The sequence below is a fragment of the Ranitomeya imitator genome, chromosome 1 (assembly GCF_032444005.1).
Source record: "Ranitomeya imitator isolate aRanImi1 chromosome 1, aRanImi1.pri, whole genome shotgun sequence".
Lineage (NCBI taxonomy): Eukaryota > Metazoa > Chordata > Amphibia > Anura > Dendrobatidae > Ranitomeya > Ranitomeya imitator.
Window position 1 is genome coordinate 864,087,929 of NC_091282.1, and position 19,955 is coordinate 864,107,883.

The 19,955-nt window shown below is 35.0% G+C and overlaps 1 protein-coding gene across 7 annotated transcripts in view; it reads left to right on the forward strand.

The window, feature by feature from the left end:
• Window positions 1–19,955, forward strand: part of NRG1 (neuregulin 1) — a 167,953-nt gene that overhangs the window by 134,835 nt on the left and 13,163 nt on the right. For 2 of the 7 annotated variants that reach the window (XM_069742328.1, XM_069742298.1), the window contains 3 exons: window positions 775–895; window positions 3,677–3,744; window positions 13,084–13,107. In XM_069742328.1, the coding sequence (XP_069598429.1) occupies window positions 775–895; window positions 3,677–3,744; window positions 13,084–13,107 (213 nt within the window). Of the gene's footprint in view, window positions 1–774; window positions 896–3,676; window positions 3,745–4,177; window positions 4,237–13,083; window positions 13,108–19,955 lie in introns of all 7 variants that reach the window. The other 5 variants (XM_069742338.1, XM_069742307.1, XM_069742346.1 and 2 more) reach the window with 3 other exon arrangements.

Consider the following 19,955-nt stretch of genomic DNA (forward strand, 5'->3'; position numbering starts at 1 on the left):
ACCTGCTATCTGTCTGTTCTGGTATTTACAGCAATTCCTTGAGTTGGGAGATGCACTAACATCTTCTCCAGCCTTGTTAGCAGTGGCAAATTACTTATGCGTCAATACAAACTGGACACACAATACTAAGGGTCAAAACGAATATAAATAAAGCAATGGAGGGATGGCTAGCCCAATGTTGTGAACAGGGATTAACCCATGACGAGAAGGAAATAATGAAAACAGAAGTAACTTCGTGAACATAATGAAATAAAGTTAAGTAACAAAAGTTAGTCAAACATGTTTTTTTACCAAAAAAAAAGGCACATAGCGCTGCAACTGTACGGCAGATGAAGAAAAACAAGAGATGTAGTACTCTGGGGAGCAGCGGAAATAAAATAAAATTAAAAAATATGTATTTTTTTTTAACTGGGGACAGGTCTTCTTTAAACTGTTCTTCAACCATAAAATAAAAGAAAACTTGCAAGGAAAAGGCACTACAACATGATTTGTTTTGCTCCTTTGAATTATAGTATTGATTTGTCATGAATTTGTGACTTTAGTAAAAAAAAAAATGTTTTTATTTCTTTGAAAAAGTTTTGAAATATATCCAGAACTTAATATTCATTAAATCTTCCTTTACGGACGCCAAAAAAAAAACTAACGTCAATTGTAAAAGTTGTTGGCTGGTCAATATATTTGTTCATTCAGTCCCATAAATAGTGTATTAACACGTTTATTACAATGAATGCATCATTGAGTTTAACCTCTTTTTTTTTTGTATTCCCTATGCAGTGTCTCCGGTAGGGCATCTAACGAAATGTTCAGAAAAAGAGAAGACGTACTGTGTGAATGGTGGTGATTGTTATGTGATCAATGGAATTACAAGCAGTCCGGCAAGAAAATACATGTGCAAGTAAGATTCAGATTACTTATATTGTACCTTGTTTTGTGATTCATCTTTCTACAAGTTAATGTTCTGTCATGAGTATTGAGTGATCCATACATTACTGAGCCCACATGGCTGGGCAAAACACAGTGACATGGGCTCAGTAATAAGAATGTAGACACCGAAACTGCTATATAACTTCAGTTAACCATTATAAAATGTATAAAAAAGGGATTTTATATTCACAAAAATATTTAATTTTCCCCATTTACATGCAGAAATATCTAGACCATCGTATCTAATGAAAAACTGGACCATTAGTGTTCTAATTGGCCAATATAAAAAAGTTGTGTTGATATATTCAATGATGCAGTGCAAACGAATGTTGTATTTTTACACAGTCCTTCAATCTTCATGGCTCTGAATATTACCTTACATTTTTGCGATGTTTTTAAGCAAATTTTTTTTAATATGCATATATTGCTGAAGTCCTTTGTATTGTTAAATTTAGGTCAGACCTGACAAAGCTTTCTAAATTTGTGTAGCAGATTTGGTTTCTAAATAGCAGCACAGACCAGGTGTAGGCTGTTCCGATCTATGCACTAGAAGAAAGAGTAACCAGTTCATCAAAACCAGTACATGCTACACCAGTCCTGATGGAGTACAACAAGTGCTAAATTCATTAAGATAAGCACTTCTTCTGCTCCTTCGAACATCGCACTAGTAATGCTACTCCAGTCATTGACTGTAGTATCATTTGTGAAAAAGGCTGGCAGTTTTGATCAACTCGACGGGGGGAGAAGACCACATCCTTTCCCAGCTTTGTCCATTCCAGCGGAGCAGATTCAAGCTGGCATAAAAGTACCAAAAGTCCCAACATTTTTGCTCAACACAGCGTTGCGGTGTTTATGACCTTTCAAAGCTTTTGCGCCACTTTTAGCATGGCGTAAAAGCTTTGATAAATTCGGGCCCAGGTGTCTTTACCTGTCTTCTTGGCTTTTATATCCAGTAGAGGAGCCAACAGTGTAGAATTACATTATGTTTTACAGAACCGTACTGACTACAGGAGAAAAGGAGATGCTCTCCTAATGCATTGACCGAACCGACCTTCAACGACCACTTCGGGTCCCAATTGCTATTTAGAATCAAAATCTCTTTTGGGAAAAAAAAATTGTACACAATCATGCCCTGTAATAATTACTGTATATAACTGGAGGTATAATTTAAGATAATTGGTCAGTCTATGTAATTGGTCAGTCTTATAATTTAGCCCTGACATTCTCCTCTCAACGACTGTCCAATTTACATTTTGTACAATATTGGTTACACTTGTTTTATGTATTTCATTACATCCACTGAATTAATTCTGAGTGCACATACCTACCAATATGTCAGCATAGCTAATTTAGAATTATCGACTGAAACACCTCTTCCTAGGTGTAAGACAAGTGATAATTGGGCAAATTCTAACACATTTACTCGAAACATTGAAACTTAATAGTGCTTCTAAAGTTGATTAAAAGAAAAACTAATTTTGATTGGATATTTCAAGTCTACTTTTTATCTTTTGTTCTACTGTTATACAATTTTTACAACATTATGTGAATTTGTTGTCATTCATCAATTTATAGTACAGAAATAATTAAACTGTGTTTTAAGAAGGAAATAAAATGATTAATTCCAACTTCTGTTAAGTGCTAAAGTTGCCCATACATCTTATATAGCAAATGACCAGATGTTCATTCAGCTGACACCCATCCTTTACAACTCCCCAAATACACATGTATTTTTTAAATGGCTGAACGTATTTGTGTGCTTATTGAGGGATTGTAGGAAGCTCATGCTATACACCTCCTGAGAATCAGGAGTTATAATTGAACCTGCCTAATTCTTCCCTTACATAAGCTGTCAGGGGGAGTTAGGAAACCTCAATAAACTTTAGATTGTCAGCCAATCAGACTAAAATAGTCTGCTCATTCCTTTTTTATTTACGTTTTTCATCTGTATATCATAGGTTTTCTATTTTAAACCCCCTGCACCAATTGAATAAAATGTTTGATGTTCAAAAAAATATTTTTACAATAGTAAATGTCAACAATAATTTGACCCTTTGCTCTATAAAAACTACTCAAAGCAATGAAAATGTCACATTCCGAAGCTTGTACTGAATCTTGTATCATTGTACTGTATTATGTAAATCTACCTTCTCCATGTAGAAATATTACATTTTACTGCTACCTTTACTTTGCCATTGTAGGTTGTGCTTCAGTTAAAGGACTCTATCACCAGGTTTTTATTAACAATTTGAGAGAAGTTTAGTGTAGGGGCTAGAAACTCTTATGTATCATTTGCTTGAAATTATCACTTGAGGACTACTTGGCCGGCTGCCATATAGTCCTACTCTGTGATTGGCAGCTTTCTGCCTATGCACAGTCTATGCAGTAAGCTACCGATCAGTGGTGTGGGGCGGAGTTATACAGAGCTCAGCATTAAGAGAACTGCTACATCTGCAGCAGCTAAAACAGTTTTTAATAAACACTGCCCCAGCCAGTAAAGTTAGTGATACATTGTTCGAATCAAGGCCTCTACCTCTACATCACGGTGTTCTCAGAAGGGTGAGCAAAAACCTGGTGACAGATTTCCTTTAAACATCATCTTTCATCGTGCATATAAAAAGTCTGTGTTACTCTTTTAAAAAGTGAAGTTTATTTTTTTTCTATCATGTCCTACAGGAGAATACATTCAGGTGGATGCCATTTTTCTTTTTTTTTTATATTTTATGTTGCTCATTACATTTTTACCCTTTAGGTGCATACGTGGATTTACTGGATCAAGATGTACTTCAACTGACCCTATGAGAGTCATGAGACCAGAAAGTATGTCCCAATAATCTGATTTAATTCCTTCATCCCCAAATACAGCAACAAATAAAAAATAAATCAGACATACTTGGTGAGGTCTTTTATCAGAGACAATAGTTACTTTTTTGTACTGCACATGACTTTAAATACATCAATAAATCAGCTAGTCAGTTACCTGCAACTGAACAAAAATAATCAGTAATTCATTTAAAGAGTTAATCTGACAAAGTTTCATTTAGTGTTGTCATTTTTTGTAAAGGGTTGTCATCTAAGTCTTTATATAAGTGGAAATCAAATATTAAGTCATGCCAGTGCAAAAAGTAAGACCCAATCTTTGGTGGTGGACCTCCAAAAACAATCAGTTTACACTTTAAGGATCTTCTTTCTTGGCATATATTCAACTCTTCTCTTTCTCTGTTTTCTCCACCCTTTTTGTCTTTCCTCTCAGGTGCCCAAATGAATTTACTGGTGATCGCTGCCAAAACTACGTAATGGCCAGCTTCTACAGTACGTCCACTTCCTTTCTGTCTCTGCCTGAATAGGAGCATGCTCAATTGGTGCTGCTTTCTCGTTGCTGAATCTCTCTTCAGATCTCACCTAGTACTTGATGTATTCTCTACTAGGCTCAGTACTGTTTGCTCTGCCTGTAGCATGATATAAAATAATAATAATAATGGAATATTATTATTATTAGTGCAATATCTTTTTGATGCACCAATGTTAATGGGCATGCATGTATTATTATATAAAAAAAGTTTTAGCCACTATAAAGGTAAGAACACAAACACCAAGTAAACAGCTTCCTCATTTATGCATACAGTAAACATATATGTGTGTTTGGCCACAAAAAAAAGGAATTTATTTAAAGAAAACCAGAATACAATTATAATTTGTATATGCATATAACATATACATATAAAAAGTTCACATTTTAATTGTCTTTTAGATAAAAAAAGGTATCCCATTAGTAATGTGCTATACTAGTAACTATCTTATCAGTAGACAAATCAAAGCTATATCTGCACTTCATCAAGAGATTGCCTAGGAATCAAAGCAGCCAAATATCCTTGGATCTCCAGTTTTTTGACCTATGTGCAGACATGCATGTTTCAGTTTTAACTATTTCTCTATCTTAGCTGACAGACATATCAACACCTTAGTATTTCAAGAAACATTTACACACGATTCCTAGGGTCCACATACAGCAAACAACTCAGCCAGACTTTGTGATGTACTGTACAGCACGACATTTCATTTTCATGGTCACTTCTGTGTGGGCACGACTTCAAAACCTACCGAGGACTCAATTTATTTAATGTGAAAACAAATCTGAAGCAGATTAGATTAAGGGAAGCAAGAAAAAAGTTAATTTGATATTAATATCATTTATATAACTTGATCATGCTAATTTAGACTGCTTAATCACATTGTGTTAACTCACTAGCTATTCATCTCCTAATGGACATACCACTTTTCCATTATGATGTGAAAGACAGTGATTATTCTTCCTGATTTTAGGATCCTGATGCTACCACTACTTAATTCCATTCAATTCCTCCTGCTTACAGAGATCAAGCAGAGGAAATTGAGCACTATCAATGTTCGCAGCACTCAGTTAACTCTTTACATGCAGCTATCAATAACAACTGCTGCACTTAAGAATGTGACAGAGGGAGATTGCTGCCTCTGTCACTCCATCGCATCTCCACAGCACAGTCTCAATGGTTGCCTAACATAAATCAAAGGCCAATAGACCTGCTGGAGGCAAGATCTATTAGGCTGCCTGTCAGTATAACACTGACAGTATTAACAATGTGAAATAAAATTCAGAATATAAAGTCGTTTCATAAAAAACAAATGCCAAATAAAAAGCATATACATTTGGTACCACCATTTCCATAATGACCAATATACTAAAAATATTTATCCCACTCAGTGAAAGTGGCAAAAAAATTGATGAATTGCCATTTTTGTTAATCTCGATTCACATAAAATGAAATGGCAATAGATCAAATAGTTATATGAATCTCAAAATAGTACCATAAGGTCTCATAGAGATAATAAAAAATAAAAATGACTTTCAGAAGAGCTTTTTCTAAAGTTTTTTCTTGTGAGAATGTAAATTAACATAATAAAGTTATAATTTGGATATCACTATATTCAAATTGACCCTTAAAATGATGCTATATCTTTATTTATCCTGTATGGAGAATGGAAAAAATGCAAAGAACAATTGCAGTTTTTTTGTTCATCCCATTACAAATAAAAAGTAATCAAAAAAGTCATATGTACCCAAAACTGATACCAGTGAAAAACACTGCTTGTTTCACAAAAAATATGCTCTCATCCAATGCTGTCTACTAGAGATGAGTGAACATGGTCAGATCCCTCCTTATTCATTAAGCTATAGCGCTTACCGAAGAATGCAGCATGCTTTCATGATCAAATATTGAGTGTGCCCTTACATACAATAAATGTCAGTATTAAATGAATGACGCAACTTAGAAGGGAGTGTTCATCATACGGGAAGTTCAACATTATGGGATCAGCCTCATGCATACAAAAGTAGTTGTAAAGAAGGGTAAGAGAAAAAGGAGTATGCAAAAAAACAGCTGTCACCAAAAGATACAGTGGGGGAAATAAGCATTTGATCCCTTGCTGATTTTGTAAATTTGCCCACTGACAAAGACATGAACAGTCTATAATTTTAAGGGTAGGTTAATTTTAACATTGAGAGATAGAATCTCAAAAATAAAATCCAGAAAATCACATTGTATAAATGACAGCGGCATTTAACAAGCACTTTCGGTAATCGTGCCAGAAACACACACACCGGTGTCCTCTGTCACGTGATCACGGGTCACCGATGTGTTGGCATGACAACCTGAGGTCTCCTGGCGACCTCTATGGTTGTCAGTGATGGCTTGCTGTGAGCGCCACTCGGTGGTCGGCGCTCATAGCAAGTGAGTAAATCTGCTATATAGAGGTGATGTGATCATCGCCTCTATGTAGCAGAGCCGATTGGGTTGTGGCAGCTTCTAGTCCCCTATGGAGACTATTGAATCATGCCAAAAGTTAAAAAAAATAGTTTTTAAAAATAAAAAAAAAATAAAAAAAATAAAAGTTCAATTTCACCTCATTCAAAATAAAACAATAAAAATAAAATCAAACCTACATATATTTGGTATCGCCACATTCAGAATCGCCCGTTCTGTCAATGAAAAAAGGATTAACCTTATCGCTAAACGGCGTAGTGATAAAAAGTCAAAACGCCTGAATTGCATTAAAATGCAATAACTGGTGATCAAAAGATCGTATCTGCACCACAATCATATCATTAAAAATGCCAGCTCACCACACAAAAAAATAAGCCCTCACCCAACCCCAGATAAAAAAAATGGAGACGCTACAGGTATCGGAAAATGGAGCAATTTTCTTTTTTTTAACAAACCTAGACATGTTAGGTGTCTATGAACTCGTAATGACCTGGAGAATCATAATGGCAGGTCAGTTTTTGCATTTACTGAACCTAGTAAAAAAAGCCAATTAAAAAACAAGTGTGGGATTGTACTTTTTTGGCAATTTCACTGCACTTGGAACTTTTTTTTCACCGTTTTCTAGTACACAACATGGTAAAACCAATGGTGTCGTTAAAAAATACAACTCGTCCTGCAAAAAATCATGCCCTCCCATGGCCATATTGACAGAAAAATAAAAAAGTTATGGCTCTGGGAAGAACGGGAGAGAAAAACGAAAATGCAAAGCCGAAAAAAGCTCTGGATGTTAAGACTTGACATCACACATGCGCTATTTTCTAGCATACATATCTAAATACATAGTATTGATTGACTTTAAGACTTAAACCACCAACATAAAAAAGTGGATTATAGTTTAACAAGTATCTAAAGGTCTTACATTAACCATAGCAGTGCAAAAGTTTAGAAAAATATTTTTAGATATATTCCTATCTTTCCAACCCTAAACATTAGATTGAACATCACTTCTGTCAAATATCCAAGGACATGTAGTTTATCTGGTTAGCTGGTGGAATGGTGCAAATTGGTTTACGATTATCTAACTAGTTGGGTAATTAAACACAAATGTGTAACTATCACATTAAAGGGGAAGGATATGAAATGTTTTTTTCCGTTTTCTTCAGTAGATAAAAACAAGCAGTTTTGCAATTTATTTGTTACTAAATCTCTTCCCTGTTCTCAAAAATGGGGTATTTTTTATTGTTTGGGGCTCATTGTCTAGACTACAGCGGTTGCATAGTGCTTTCGAGTTGTTTCCAATAGATCTCTTAAGCACTGTTCTGAATCTGTTCGGGATTGCTGGAAGGTGCTCTTAGCTCCTGATCTGACCAGCTTTACTGGTACAGTGCTCCTCCATTTCTTCAGAGGCAAATCAGGAGTACACAGATTAGGCCAACGGTGTGACCATGCTGGTGGTCCTAAATGTCAGAAACCAGGAAGTTCGGAGGCTGGACAGTGGTGCACTCTTGAAAGAACACCGGCCAGTGTCTATATTACATCTGCAGTAACCAGACTTTGGGAAGGGACACATTACAATCCAAAATCAGCCTATTGCTTCTCATGAAGTAAAATAGTATATAAATTAATTGAACTACTTCTGGAGTAGTTAAATAGTGCCATCATTTTTGACAGTGTGAATTTCTGCATGTTTGATGTCAGTTTTGATTTCAGTGATGCAGTAGTCCATGTATTGTAGGGCCTGGACTATTACCTTAAAAGATAACCAATAACTTAAGTAGCATTATATGACTCCAATAATTTCCCCCCAAAATTCTAAAATGTTACAGGGAATTTTGTCACATGACTATATTTATAAGTACTTAAATTGTCTGTGATTAATAACATGGCTGCTTTTTTCCAATCAAAGTCACAGCTATCCATAGGCTTATACTGTATATTACCCACAACGTGTGACATGTGTGGCACTGTTTTTGGAATAAAGTAGATATGTTTTTCTAATCTTAGACAAGTACGTTGCGATATACTGATTCATCCACTATCCATAAATAAAGATTTCCATAATTTTTGACATACAAAAAAACAGCAATGCCTCCTTTTCAATACGTGAGTTCAAATTAGAATAGCATGAGGATGTATCCTCGACAAGATCTAAAATGTAAGATAATAGTATATTTTTTTCAGTATTTAAAACTTGTGTCTGTCTGTATCTGTACAAAATAATACGAATAAAATAATACATTACTAGTAAATTAGTAAATTATATATCCTACACATCTTGCAAAAATAATAATGAAAATGAACATTTAGTTTGTAGCAAGACTATAGATGTGGGCTGCTTACCCACAGTTCTACAGATTAGAGCAGGTGTATATGACTCTGCATATCCCCTTTTTTTTAGACTGTCCAGTTTACACTACCACTTCATCCTGATTAACTTTGAGAAGCATTAGTCTAAAACCATATCTCTGTAATGGCAGAAGAAGCTTATTTTTCAGTAGTTTCCATAGAAATGCAATGTCAAACAGGCTGAAAATGACTATACAGCGATTGACATTTTCTGAAAGTGACTGACCGGTTAGTCACTTCTGTTATAATTATACCTAATTTGAAAAATTGCACATTACATTTATTAAATATAGTGGCATGTAAACGTTTTTGCACCCCTGATCAAAGTTACTGTTATTGTTAACAGTTAAGCAAGTTGATCTCTAAAAGGGCAAAAGTTAAAGGTCACACATTTCCTTTGCATTTTAGGCAAAAAATATATTTTCATCTTTTACATTTTGAAAATGACAAAAAAGAACATTGGCTTAACTGTTCACAATAACAGTAATTTTGACCAGGGGAGGGGTGACCAAACTTTTACCTGTCACCGTAAATGAAAATTAGAAGATAGAAGGATTAATATAAACAATAGATACATATAGTATATGCATATATCTAATATATAATTGCCTAGAATACTACTTCCTGCAATTTGTGCCAACTTCCGTGGCTTTGTCCGGAGCTAATGTCCGGAGCTAATGTCCGGAGCTAATGTCCGGAGCTAATGTCCGGAGATTAATTGCCTAGAATACTACTTCCTGCAATTTGTGCCAACTTCCGTGGCTTTGTCCGGAGCTAATGTCCGGAGCTAATGTCCGGAGCTAATGTGCGGAGCTAATGTCCGGAGCTAATGTCCGGAGCTAATGTCCAGAGCTAATGTCCGGAGATAAGTGACGTCAACAGTGTCCAGTGTCTGATTGGTTGCCGCCTGCTGCGAGCGACCAATCAGAAACGTGCCGTACTGTGACACACTCCGCCCGCCATTTTGGTGTGATTTTTGAATTTTTACCTCACAGCAAGTTTCTACTGCGTGGAGGCGGGCCCAGTGACGTTGCTCTTCAAGCTCCTGCCGAATTTCAAGTATATATGGATTCTAGACTCCCGATTCTTTAGAATCGGGCTGCCATCTAGTCTAATATATAATTGCCTAGAATACTACTTCCTGCTAATGTCCGGAGCTAATGTCCGGAGATAAGTGACGTCAACAGTGTCCAGTGTCTGATTGGTTGCCGCCTGCTGCGAGCGACCAATCAGAAACGTGCCGTACTGTGACACACTCCGCCCGCCATTTTGGTGTGATTTTTGAATTTTTACCTCACAGCAAGTTTCTACTGCGTGGAGGCGGGCCCAGTGACGTTGCTCTTCAAGCTCCTGCCGAATTTCAAGTATATATGGATTCTAGACTCCCGATTCTTTAGAATCGGGCTGCCATCTAGTATAAATATAAGTAAATAGAGTATGTATATATATCTATCTATTTCATCCACTTATATATCAAATCTATTTAGATAGATGATATATAAATAGATATGAGATAGATAGCTAGATAGATATGAGATAGATAGACATGAGATTGATATGAGATAGATACAGTAGATAGATAGATAATAGATAGATAGATAGATATGAGATAGATAGATATGAGATAGATATGAAATAGATATAAATAGAGATGAGATAGATGTGAGATAGGTGCATAGTTAATTTGGTTGAAAAACGGCAAATGTCCATCAAGTTCAAATGAGGGATAGGAAAGGACAAATGCAAGGAGCATTTGTACAACCAAAATGTATGATACGGCCCACTCCAAAAGAGCTAATCTTTCACCCCTTATCCCAATTGCCAATCCACTGGACCAAACATTCAAAAAATATCTTTGCACATTTACATACGTATCTATGTCATTTTATTCCAAAAAAAAAGCATTTAAGACTTTTTTAAACCATAAATGGTTCCCGCTGTGAGCAGCTCCTGAGGTACACTAGTCCACAGATTAAGTCTTATGGTAAAAAATCTGGTCTCTAAAGGGTAAAGAGGGCTGGTCTCTGGAGATTGAGCCTTTCTTTCTCCAGGCCAAGGAATGGCCCTGTTATCTTTTGAGGGAGTTTTACATGAAGCAGCTTTTCACCATTCTTCTTGTAAGAGCATTTATGTACTTGTAAAATATAGATCGATTTGCACTGGTACACTTAAGACTGCATACAAGACACTCTTTAACCTCCAGTTAGCCGTGCCAAAATTCTTACACTATCAGTTACAAGCACCTTGCTAAGGAACGTCTACTTGACGCCATGTCTCACTATGCACTGAGGAGGAAAGGCCACCTGAGAGAGGAGAGGCACCCAAAGAAATATGACAAAAACAAACTTGCTTGGGGTCAAATGGACCCCAACTGACTGATTAAAGGTTAAGTAAGCACTCTGTCATATTCTCACACGCTGTTTAATGAAACACACATTAGCAATTTAACTCCACAGGTAATGAACCAAACACAATGTTCCTTGTCCACCATAATGGAAGTGTAGCTGTGAATAAAAATGAAACATTAACTGCTTCCCTTGTGCAAGGTTTAAAGAATAATTTACATTTCTCGGCATGTTATCTTGTTAAGCTACACAGCCAAATTACATTCTGGGTATGCAGATCAAATTCTGATTTATTTCAAATAGAAGCTGCATATTCCATCTTATAAAATTAAATTGTTGAGGTTTTCTACCATAAATGCAAAAATATGTATGCATGGGCATGCTACTAACCAAGCTTTTGTGTGCAACTAATGTCTAATGAGCAGTGTCAATACCGGCTCTCATTAATGGCTATCTTTGGAAGAAATCTGGATGGATGCCGTTTGTTTAACGTATTCCTTTGAAGTGTTACTGATTGATGTCCGCAAATCCTGATAATCCAATTTTATTACTTTTTTTATTTGTTGTTGTCACATTTGGATTTCAGTCTTTAGTTGCCACATATAATGACACATTTTATTGATGTTTTTTTAGATATTGTTAGTATATATTTTTTCTTATATTATAATGTTCTAATTATTAAAGTGTATATAACTTTTTAAGGCTTTAAAGCCCATGCTATAGCTTTATGATATAGTCAAACTGTAAACTGTAGTTGGGTGTTAAAAGAATAATATAAAAAATATCTAATTATTGAGCTTGTTGTTTTCTGTAGCCTTGCATACATTATTGAATTGAAGAACAGTTAAGCTATTGATACAAATGTACTAAGTAACAAGTATTCTGATTCTGCTGTAGTGTTATTCAAACAAATAAATGTTAAAACAAAGTATGTAAAATGTAATAATAGTATAATCTAAGGGAATATAGAGATGTGCAATGTATATGAAAAACATTCAGATTTCTTCCTGTGTCCCATGTGATATATTAAATCCATGTTTCTACTTTTAAGGGGTGGTCCACTATTCGGACAACCACTTCTCAATTACTATGTTTACCCCAATTAAAATAATTAGTTATACTCACCTCCAGTGCCGGTACCATTCCAGTGATGTCAGCACTGGCTCTCTCGGGACTAATTTGACATTGTAATGCCACAGGAGCCCTGCAACCAATCAGCAGCCACTTCACTTTCCCCTCCTTCACACAAATATGACATTCAATACATGTCAGAGAGCAGTCATACCTTCCAATTCCTTTAGATGTCAGATTTGCCCAAATTATGTGACGGCTGATTGGTTGCAGGGCTTATATGACATAACAATGTCACGCAAACCCCAGGAGAGCCAGTGTCGACACCACTGGAATGGCGTCGATATTGGAGGTGAGTATAAGTGTATTATATTATTCACACCGGGACATAGAAATTGAGAAAGGGTTGTCCAAGTAGTGGAAAACCCCTCTAACATGGACACTCGAGTTGACCATTTATCATCACGTCTTGTCTCAATGTGCAGACACAGGGTAGCCATAGTATTCATGTATAATTTGTTTTTGGAGTACAGTGTATTGCTCTTTTCTGAAACTTTTCCCTTTTCTTTCTTTTTGTCAACTTTCTGCATTGGCAGAGCATCTTGGAATTGAATTTATGGGTATGGACCAATCATTCCTTTTAGCCTGCAGATATTAGAGCCTAAAAGCTTAAAACCTTCTTTTTTTTCCTTCAATTTCTAACCAATTTCCTTATGCTTTGGAAGGGATCATACAGCTATAACATAATCATACAGTGGCTTCTTCCAGACTGTTATTTGTATTTTGTGTAAATTAATCTTTAACACCAAAATAGAGAAATCATGGTTCACTTTGCTTGCACTTTTATTAAACTGATTCAGCTACAAGTTACTCCTAGTTCATTGAAATGTACAGGTTTTGTTTGGGACATTAAACTAATAGACAATATCTAAATATTAAAAATACCAATATTCTTTCTGAAATAACCCAGTGAAACAAAATGATTATCCATATTTACATTTAAATTATTGTGGATTGAAAATTCTAAGCACATAAAAAGTAAAGACTTCATGGTCTAAGTTTTCATCTACCGTATATTTATGAAAGTTTTAGTAATTCTTTATATTGCTGGATTTTAATAGGAGTGTATCATTAGAAATTGACCTATTGTTTAAAGGAATCTTGTCATGTCAGATAGCATCATTAACCGACACATATCTAGTCAATCTGCAGGTTAATAGAGTCTGGAAGGCGCCTGGCTTCTGAGTGCTGCATCCAGGAGAAAATGAACATTGTTCCTCCAGAGAGCCATCGGCTTTCAGTCATAGAGGCGTTCCAATGTGGGTACAGTCACTGTTCACAACAGTCTGAGTGATGACTCTGATACTTTCACTGACAGCTCAATCTGCAGTGCATCAGTGCAGAGATAGCATCATAAAGTGCCAGGGTGTGCATACAGCTGCCGATCACAATGCTGTGAGCAATGTCTGTATGTCTGCGTGACTGAAAGCCAGCAGCTTCCTGGAGATACAAAATTAATTGCATCACAGGTGTTGTACTTTCAGTAATGCCACCGGGCACCTTCCTAAAGCAATTAACTTGCAGATTAATCCCATATTTGCAGATTAATAGCACTAGTCAATGTGACAGGTTTCCTTTAAATCATGTTTTTGTATTACATGTACTGTATATTTAAAAAAATATGGGCAGGTTTATTGTTCAGATCATGACCTTTATTAAAATTTATATTATACTTGCAATTTTCACATTGGCTACTTGGGCATTTTTACTTCCTGTTCTTTTAGGAAGTGTTTACTGCAAAGCTCCTAATCAGAGACAAAAATACAATGAAAGGTAACACCTTTATGACCAGCTGATGACACATGATCCACCCATGGGTGATTTCTCACCTAAGCCTTCTCCCCTTCCATTCACAGTGTCCTTTGCACAGGCTCATCTGACATTTCAAAACAAAAGATAGCATCTGGATTCCTATCACTGTGGCTGTAATGTGTCATGTACTGAAGTAATTGGAATTTAAAGTCTTAAACAGCCCCAGTGGCCAGTGTGACGATTGCAAGGTTTTTTTTTAATACAGAACGTGATATGTAAAAAAAATGTCACAATACCTTTAAAATACCGGAAATAAGCACAGTGCTACAGTGTACTAAATAGCCAGGAATACATTTTTTACAATAATTAAATGAATAATATAAATTTAAAGCTAGGTTTACACTACAGGTATATCTCTAACACGGGAAAAAGTTCTTGTGTTTTATTTTTATTATAAAACTAATAACATTGAAAACCAGCAAGTATTCACCCCATTGTACTAAGGTTAAGGCTGTAATTGTCCAGTATGGCATTGACATAAAATCACCACTCTCCAGAGTTTAGGCCCTAGGGCAGTGTTCCCCAAGTCCGGTCCTCAAGAGCCACCAACAGGTCATGTTCTTAGGATTTCCTTAGTAATGCACAGGCCATTGAATGCTTGCCTGTCCAGGTGATGTAATTATCACCTGTGCAATACTAAGGAAATCCTGAAAACATGACCTGTTGGTGGCTCTTGAGGACTGGACTTGGGGAACACTGCCCTAGGGTGAATGAATTAGTAAATGTTGCGAATGTTAGTAAATGGATGGCTCAAGTTTAAAAAAAAGTAGCCTTTCAGTTAGATAACTGTGCTATTGCTGAGTATAACATGAAAGTGAACGACAAGATTATTTGACAGAAGTATTGTTGCTTAAGAAAAAAGTTCCTTAGAACAGAAGAAGATTCCCAGGGTTTGTGAACATCACCTAATGTTTACATCACTATATTGTACCCATCTGGGGTGTTGCTGTTCCTTTAGTTTTCTCCATTGAAAGGGACCCTCAGCAATAAACTACTGATGGCTTATCCTAAAAATAAGAAATCAATATGAAATCCTTACCCATGCAAACTGCTCTGTTCCATCATCCCACTCCAGTGGCCCCGCCCAGTTCTGTCATAATGACATCCTGTTCAATATTCATGTTTCCATTTGAACCAAACATTGGCCTCAGGAGTCATGGACTATACATGTCAGCATGACACTGGGATAGGTGGTGGCTATCACTTATTGATGAACATAACCATAGCAAAGACCAACAGAGTAGCGCTACTGAAATGGGGAGTAATTGAGTAGGTGAGTATTATTTTTTATTTCATTATACCACTCCCTGTCCTTTTTAAAAAATCCCTGACAACCCACTAGTGTTTTTTCTTAATCATAATACTTTATGTTGCCATTAATTCTTTCTTCCATGTTATTTTCATCAAGTAATCATTACGGTACATTTCACAAAATATCATTAATTGTCCCCTACATTTTATTCTTCCATTAAACTTCTGTATTCATATTCTTTATAGACCACTGTCATTTTTATCTTTTCATGTTCCTCAATACATCTCACCTTTTATTACCTTAACTATCTCCCTAAAACATAGCTCTAATATGCTTATGTACATATAACGTATGCAGAACTAAGACATTTGCACATAGTAAGTTGAATTATCTAGCTTCTCTAAATACTTTGAAGTCATATAAAAGCCTTCCAATACAGTTTCTTTGACTATATTTAATTCTAAGAATTATGTATACATAGATATACAGCTCTGGCAAAAATTAAGAGACCACTGCAAAATGTTCAGTTTGTCTGATTTTTCTCTTTATAGGTATATTTTTGAGTAAAATGTAAATTGTTCTTTTATTCTATAAAATTCTGACAACATTTCCAAGCAATAAATTTTGTATTTTTTTTCTGACAAAGTAAAATGGTCAAAAAACAAAACAAAACCCCAGTGCTTTCAGACCTCAAATAATGCAAAGAAAGCAAGTTCATAATCATTTAGAAACAACAATACTAATGTTTTAACTCAGGAAGAGTTCAGAAATTAATATTTTGTGGAATAACCATGATTTTTAATCACTGCTTTCATGGGTCTTGGCATGCTCTCCACCAGTCTTTCACACTGCTTCTGGTGCAAAAATTTAGCATTTCATCTTTGTTTGATGGCTTGTGACTATCCATCATCCTCTTGATTACATTCCAGAGGTTTTCAGTGGGGTTCAGGTCTGGACATTGGGCTGCCCATGACAGGGTTTTGAGGTGGTGGTCTCTTCATTTTTGCCAGAGCTGTATATCATAAAATAGAAATTAAACAAAAAGCAAAATCAATGATTTCTTGAGACTTCCACAGGTTCATTGTATCTAATCAGTTCATCTCTATGGAAAAGCTATTGATCAGCAACAAAATTATATCTTGTACTTCTCAAAGCTTCATTTGTATGATGATTCTTGACACTATTCTTCCCCTTGTTCCAACTGATGAATTAAAGTTTTCTGGTATTTTATTTTAGGGCAGACTTGCCGAGTTTAGATTTAGGGTACTCTGTATCACTCAGATACTTCACTTTTCAGGCATTAGTGCTTAAGTTTTAGACATGATATTAGATATGCATTAAGACAGTATATAACTTTAAAAAGTGTAATATTCTTATAAAGATATGACACATAATTACTATAATATACAAAGTGGTAATTCCATTAATGACAAGCACCAAAAATACTGATGACAAGCGTGTACAAAGTGTAAACAACGGTAGTCATTACTAATAAATACCTAGTGATCTGTGTTATTTTTTAAATCCTATTTGCTGAGCCTTCGGCTTTTGAATATGAAAAATAATAATTGTTTTTTTTTAGATTTTTATGGATACCATGCTATCGCCAGGTTTTCTCACTTGACCAGTCTATAGCTGTAGTCAGTCATAGATATTTGTATATGTTAATTATTTTCCTAGATTTTTTGATGCAGAGAAATTTAATAAATGTAATGTCAACCATTATAAATAGATTATAAAATATTTAGAGATTAAGAGAACTTTGAAAGTTTACAATTTTATCCATATGCTGTTTAACACTTTTTCTAGTAAGGAGCATATAAGATTTAAGATCCATGTCTAATTTAGCCTTCAATGAAATTGTGAAAATATTCAACGTAAAGTTTACAAATAGAAAAATCAGTAAACCAACAATCGACTCATGTCAAAATCTCACCAAATAAAAATTGCACCAACAATAGTTTTACTGGGTTAATCTATTAATATCTTTAGTAAATTCAATGGGGTTAAAATAGTATGGAATGTTCTGAAATAAAAAATAGGCATCGCTTGCCAGTTGAATCTGCCATTACACTAACCTCACTGGTCACATGGATTACATACAGATTTAATGACTGAGTTAAGTGATTAGCTCCTCTAGTGACATGAACGATATACAGGATGTCATCACTGCATAACCAGAGGTTATCCCAAGAGGAATGGGTGTGAAGTTAGTGAATATTTTTTGACATTTCCTACTCTTCTACAGGTTTTATTTTTTTTTTTAGATTTGCAGCCCCTTGCTGATTGACCCATTGAATGGGGCTGATCCTTATGTGGATCCATGTAGCTACAAATTTAAAATTACTCAAATCTCTGCCACTCATGATGCAGTAAAGGATATATCCGATTTGGAATATGCATATCTGATCAATGGAGATATAGCCTAAATAGGAGGATTGAATAATCCCTCAACGTTTGTGGGCTTGTTGACTAAACCATTGAACAAACATGAAAGATGAGGTTTTCACCCCATTTCATAACCAAAATATTCATAATACACATATCTACAATAGCATACTGTTATATGTGTGATTATTTTGTCTATTGGTTTTATCAGTTTCTCAAACATAGCAGATTGGCATCAGTTTCGAGTGTGAGCAATAATTCTAAAATGTTCATCTGCCATAATATGAATTATTTTCTCAGATACAAAATAACAGCCTAAAACAAAGTAAACCACAATTACAGGTAGTTCAGGGGTTATGCTGTATGAGAAATCCCTTCAAACTCTGCTTCAACCTTTTTTTCAAGCATTTCCTCACTCTTTTTTTCCAGTATCAAGCATGCTGTGCCAGGCCTACAGTTGACTCCTTAATTTGTGTTCCTTAATCTGTTTCCTCTATGAAATCCCTCTCTGACTTTGCCTATCCCTCATGATTTTTTTCTCTAATCCTGTCCCATTTTATTTTTCTTTCTGAAATCAAAGCAACTTCCCCTTAGTAAAAGCTAAATTCTCTCTCTTTATTAATAATCTTCGCTGTTCATTGTTGTTTAACTATGTTCATAACTTGTTAACTGTATATTTCATGATCATGACATTGGCTTGCAAATTCCTCATTCCCATGCAAGAAGTGCACTGTATCTTAAAATAACTCTTAGGAGGAGTACTTAATAGATTTTCTAACTCGCTACTACTTTTGGTGTTTGATTTGGTTCTAACACTAGTAGGGCATCTATTAATTAATTTGATTAAAGCAGAAATAACTTATAAATATTGTTCCCATGACACTTTTATTCAAAATTGATAAGTGGTAGTTAATGTTATGTTGGCCGCATTCTAAGCACATTTTAATGTATACTTATGAATATTGTTCAAAAATGTTAAATAACAAATCTCACTTAAATTTACTTAATATATTTTCTACTGCTTTTTCATACATATCCTTCAAGGTATTTTAATGCCTGCAGGCTATTTAGGAAACCTTGGCCATTTAGTTAATTGCAAATGTATCTTCCTCTTTCTTTTAATATCCAAACCTAATTTAAAATATGTTTTTGCTGGCAACATCATTACCAGTTTCTTAATTCTGGAGGGAATGTTTGCAATTATAATTTTTCATTTTGTTATGTTTTTTAATGGTAAAAAAAACAGCTTTGTCAGGTAAGTTTTATTCAGGCACAAATCTTTTTAGCCACTTTGGATTTATTTGAACCTGTGACCCATTTTCTTTATTTCTTTCCCACTGTCAGCAATCGAGCTAAGGGATTCCCAATGCTGACTTTGGCACCTCTAATAATAAATGATTTCCCAATCTATATAAAAATCAAAAAAATAATATTTGATTAAAACAATAATAAGAAACTAAACATTTGTAAAGTTTTGCTTTTATAACGAATGACTTGCTCATACTAAAACATTTGGGTTCTAAGTAGAATACGCATATAAAATTTATCAACAATTAATATTAACCTCCAATATGTTATTTGTTTTTTTGTTCAATACTGATATATTTTTTATTTGTTAAAACATAATTTCTAAGTGGAAAAAGCATTTAAAATGTGATAAAAAAATAAAACTGCTATCAAGTTCCAATGTTAAATTTCATAATATTGGACATTGTCAACACTAAATTAATGGAAAAAGGTAAAATAACAGACTATATGGGATAAAAACAGGAACACATGGGCTACTTGCACAGTGAACAAGTCTGTATGATCATGTTCACACACCACCAAGAAACCTGAAGACACAAAAGAGAATAGTGAAACCAAAAACACTCAGTTTGAAAAAAATGTTGCAGTAATCCGCAAGTGCTAGTAAAAGATGTAAAAAACTTTGCTGACTTTGGCACCTCTAATAAT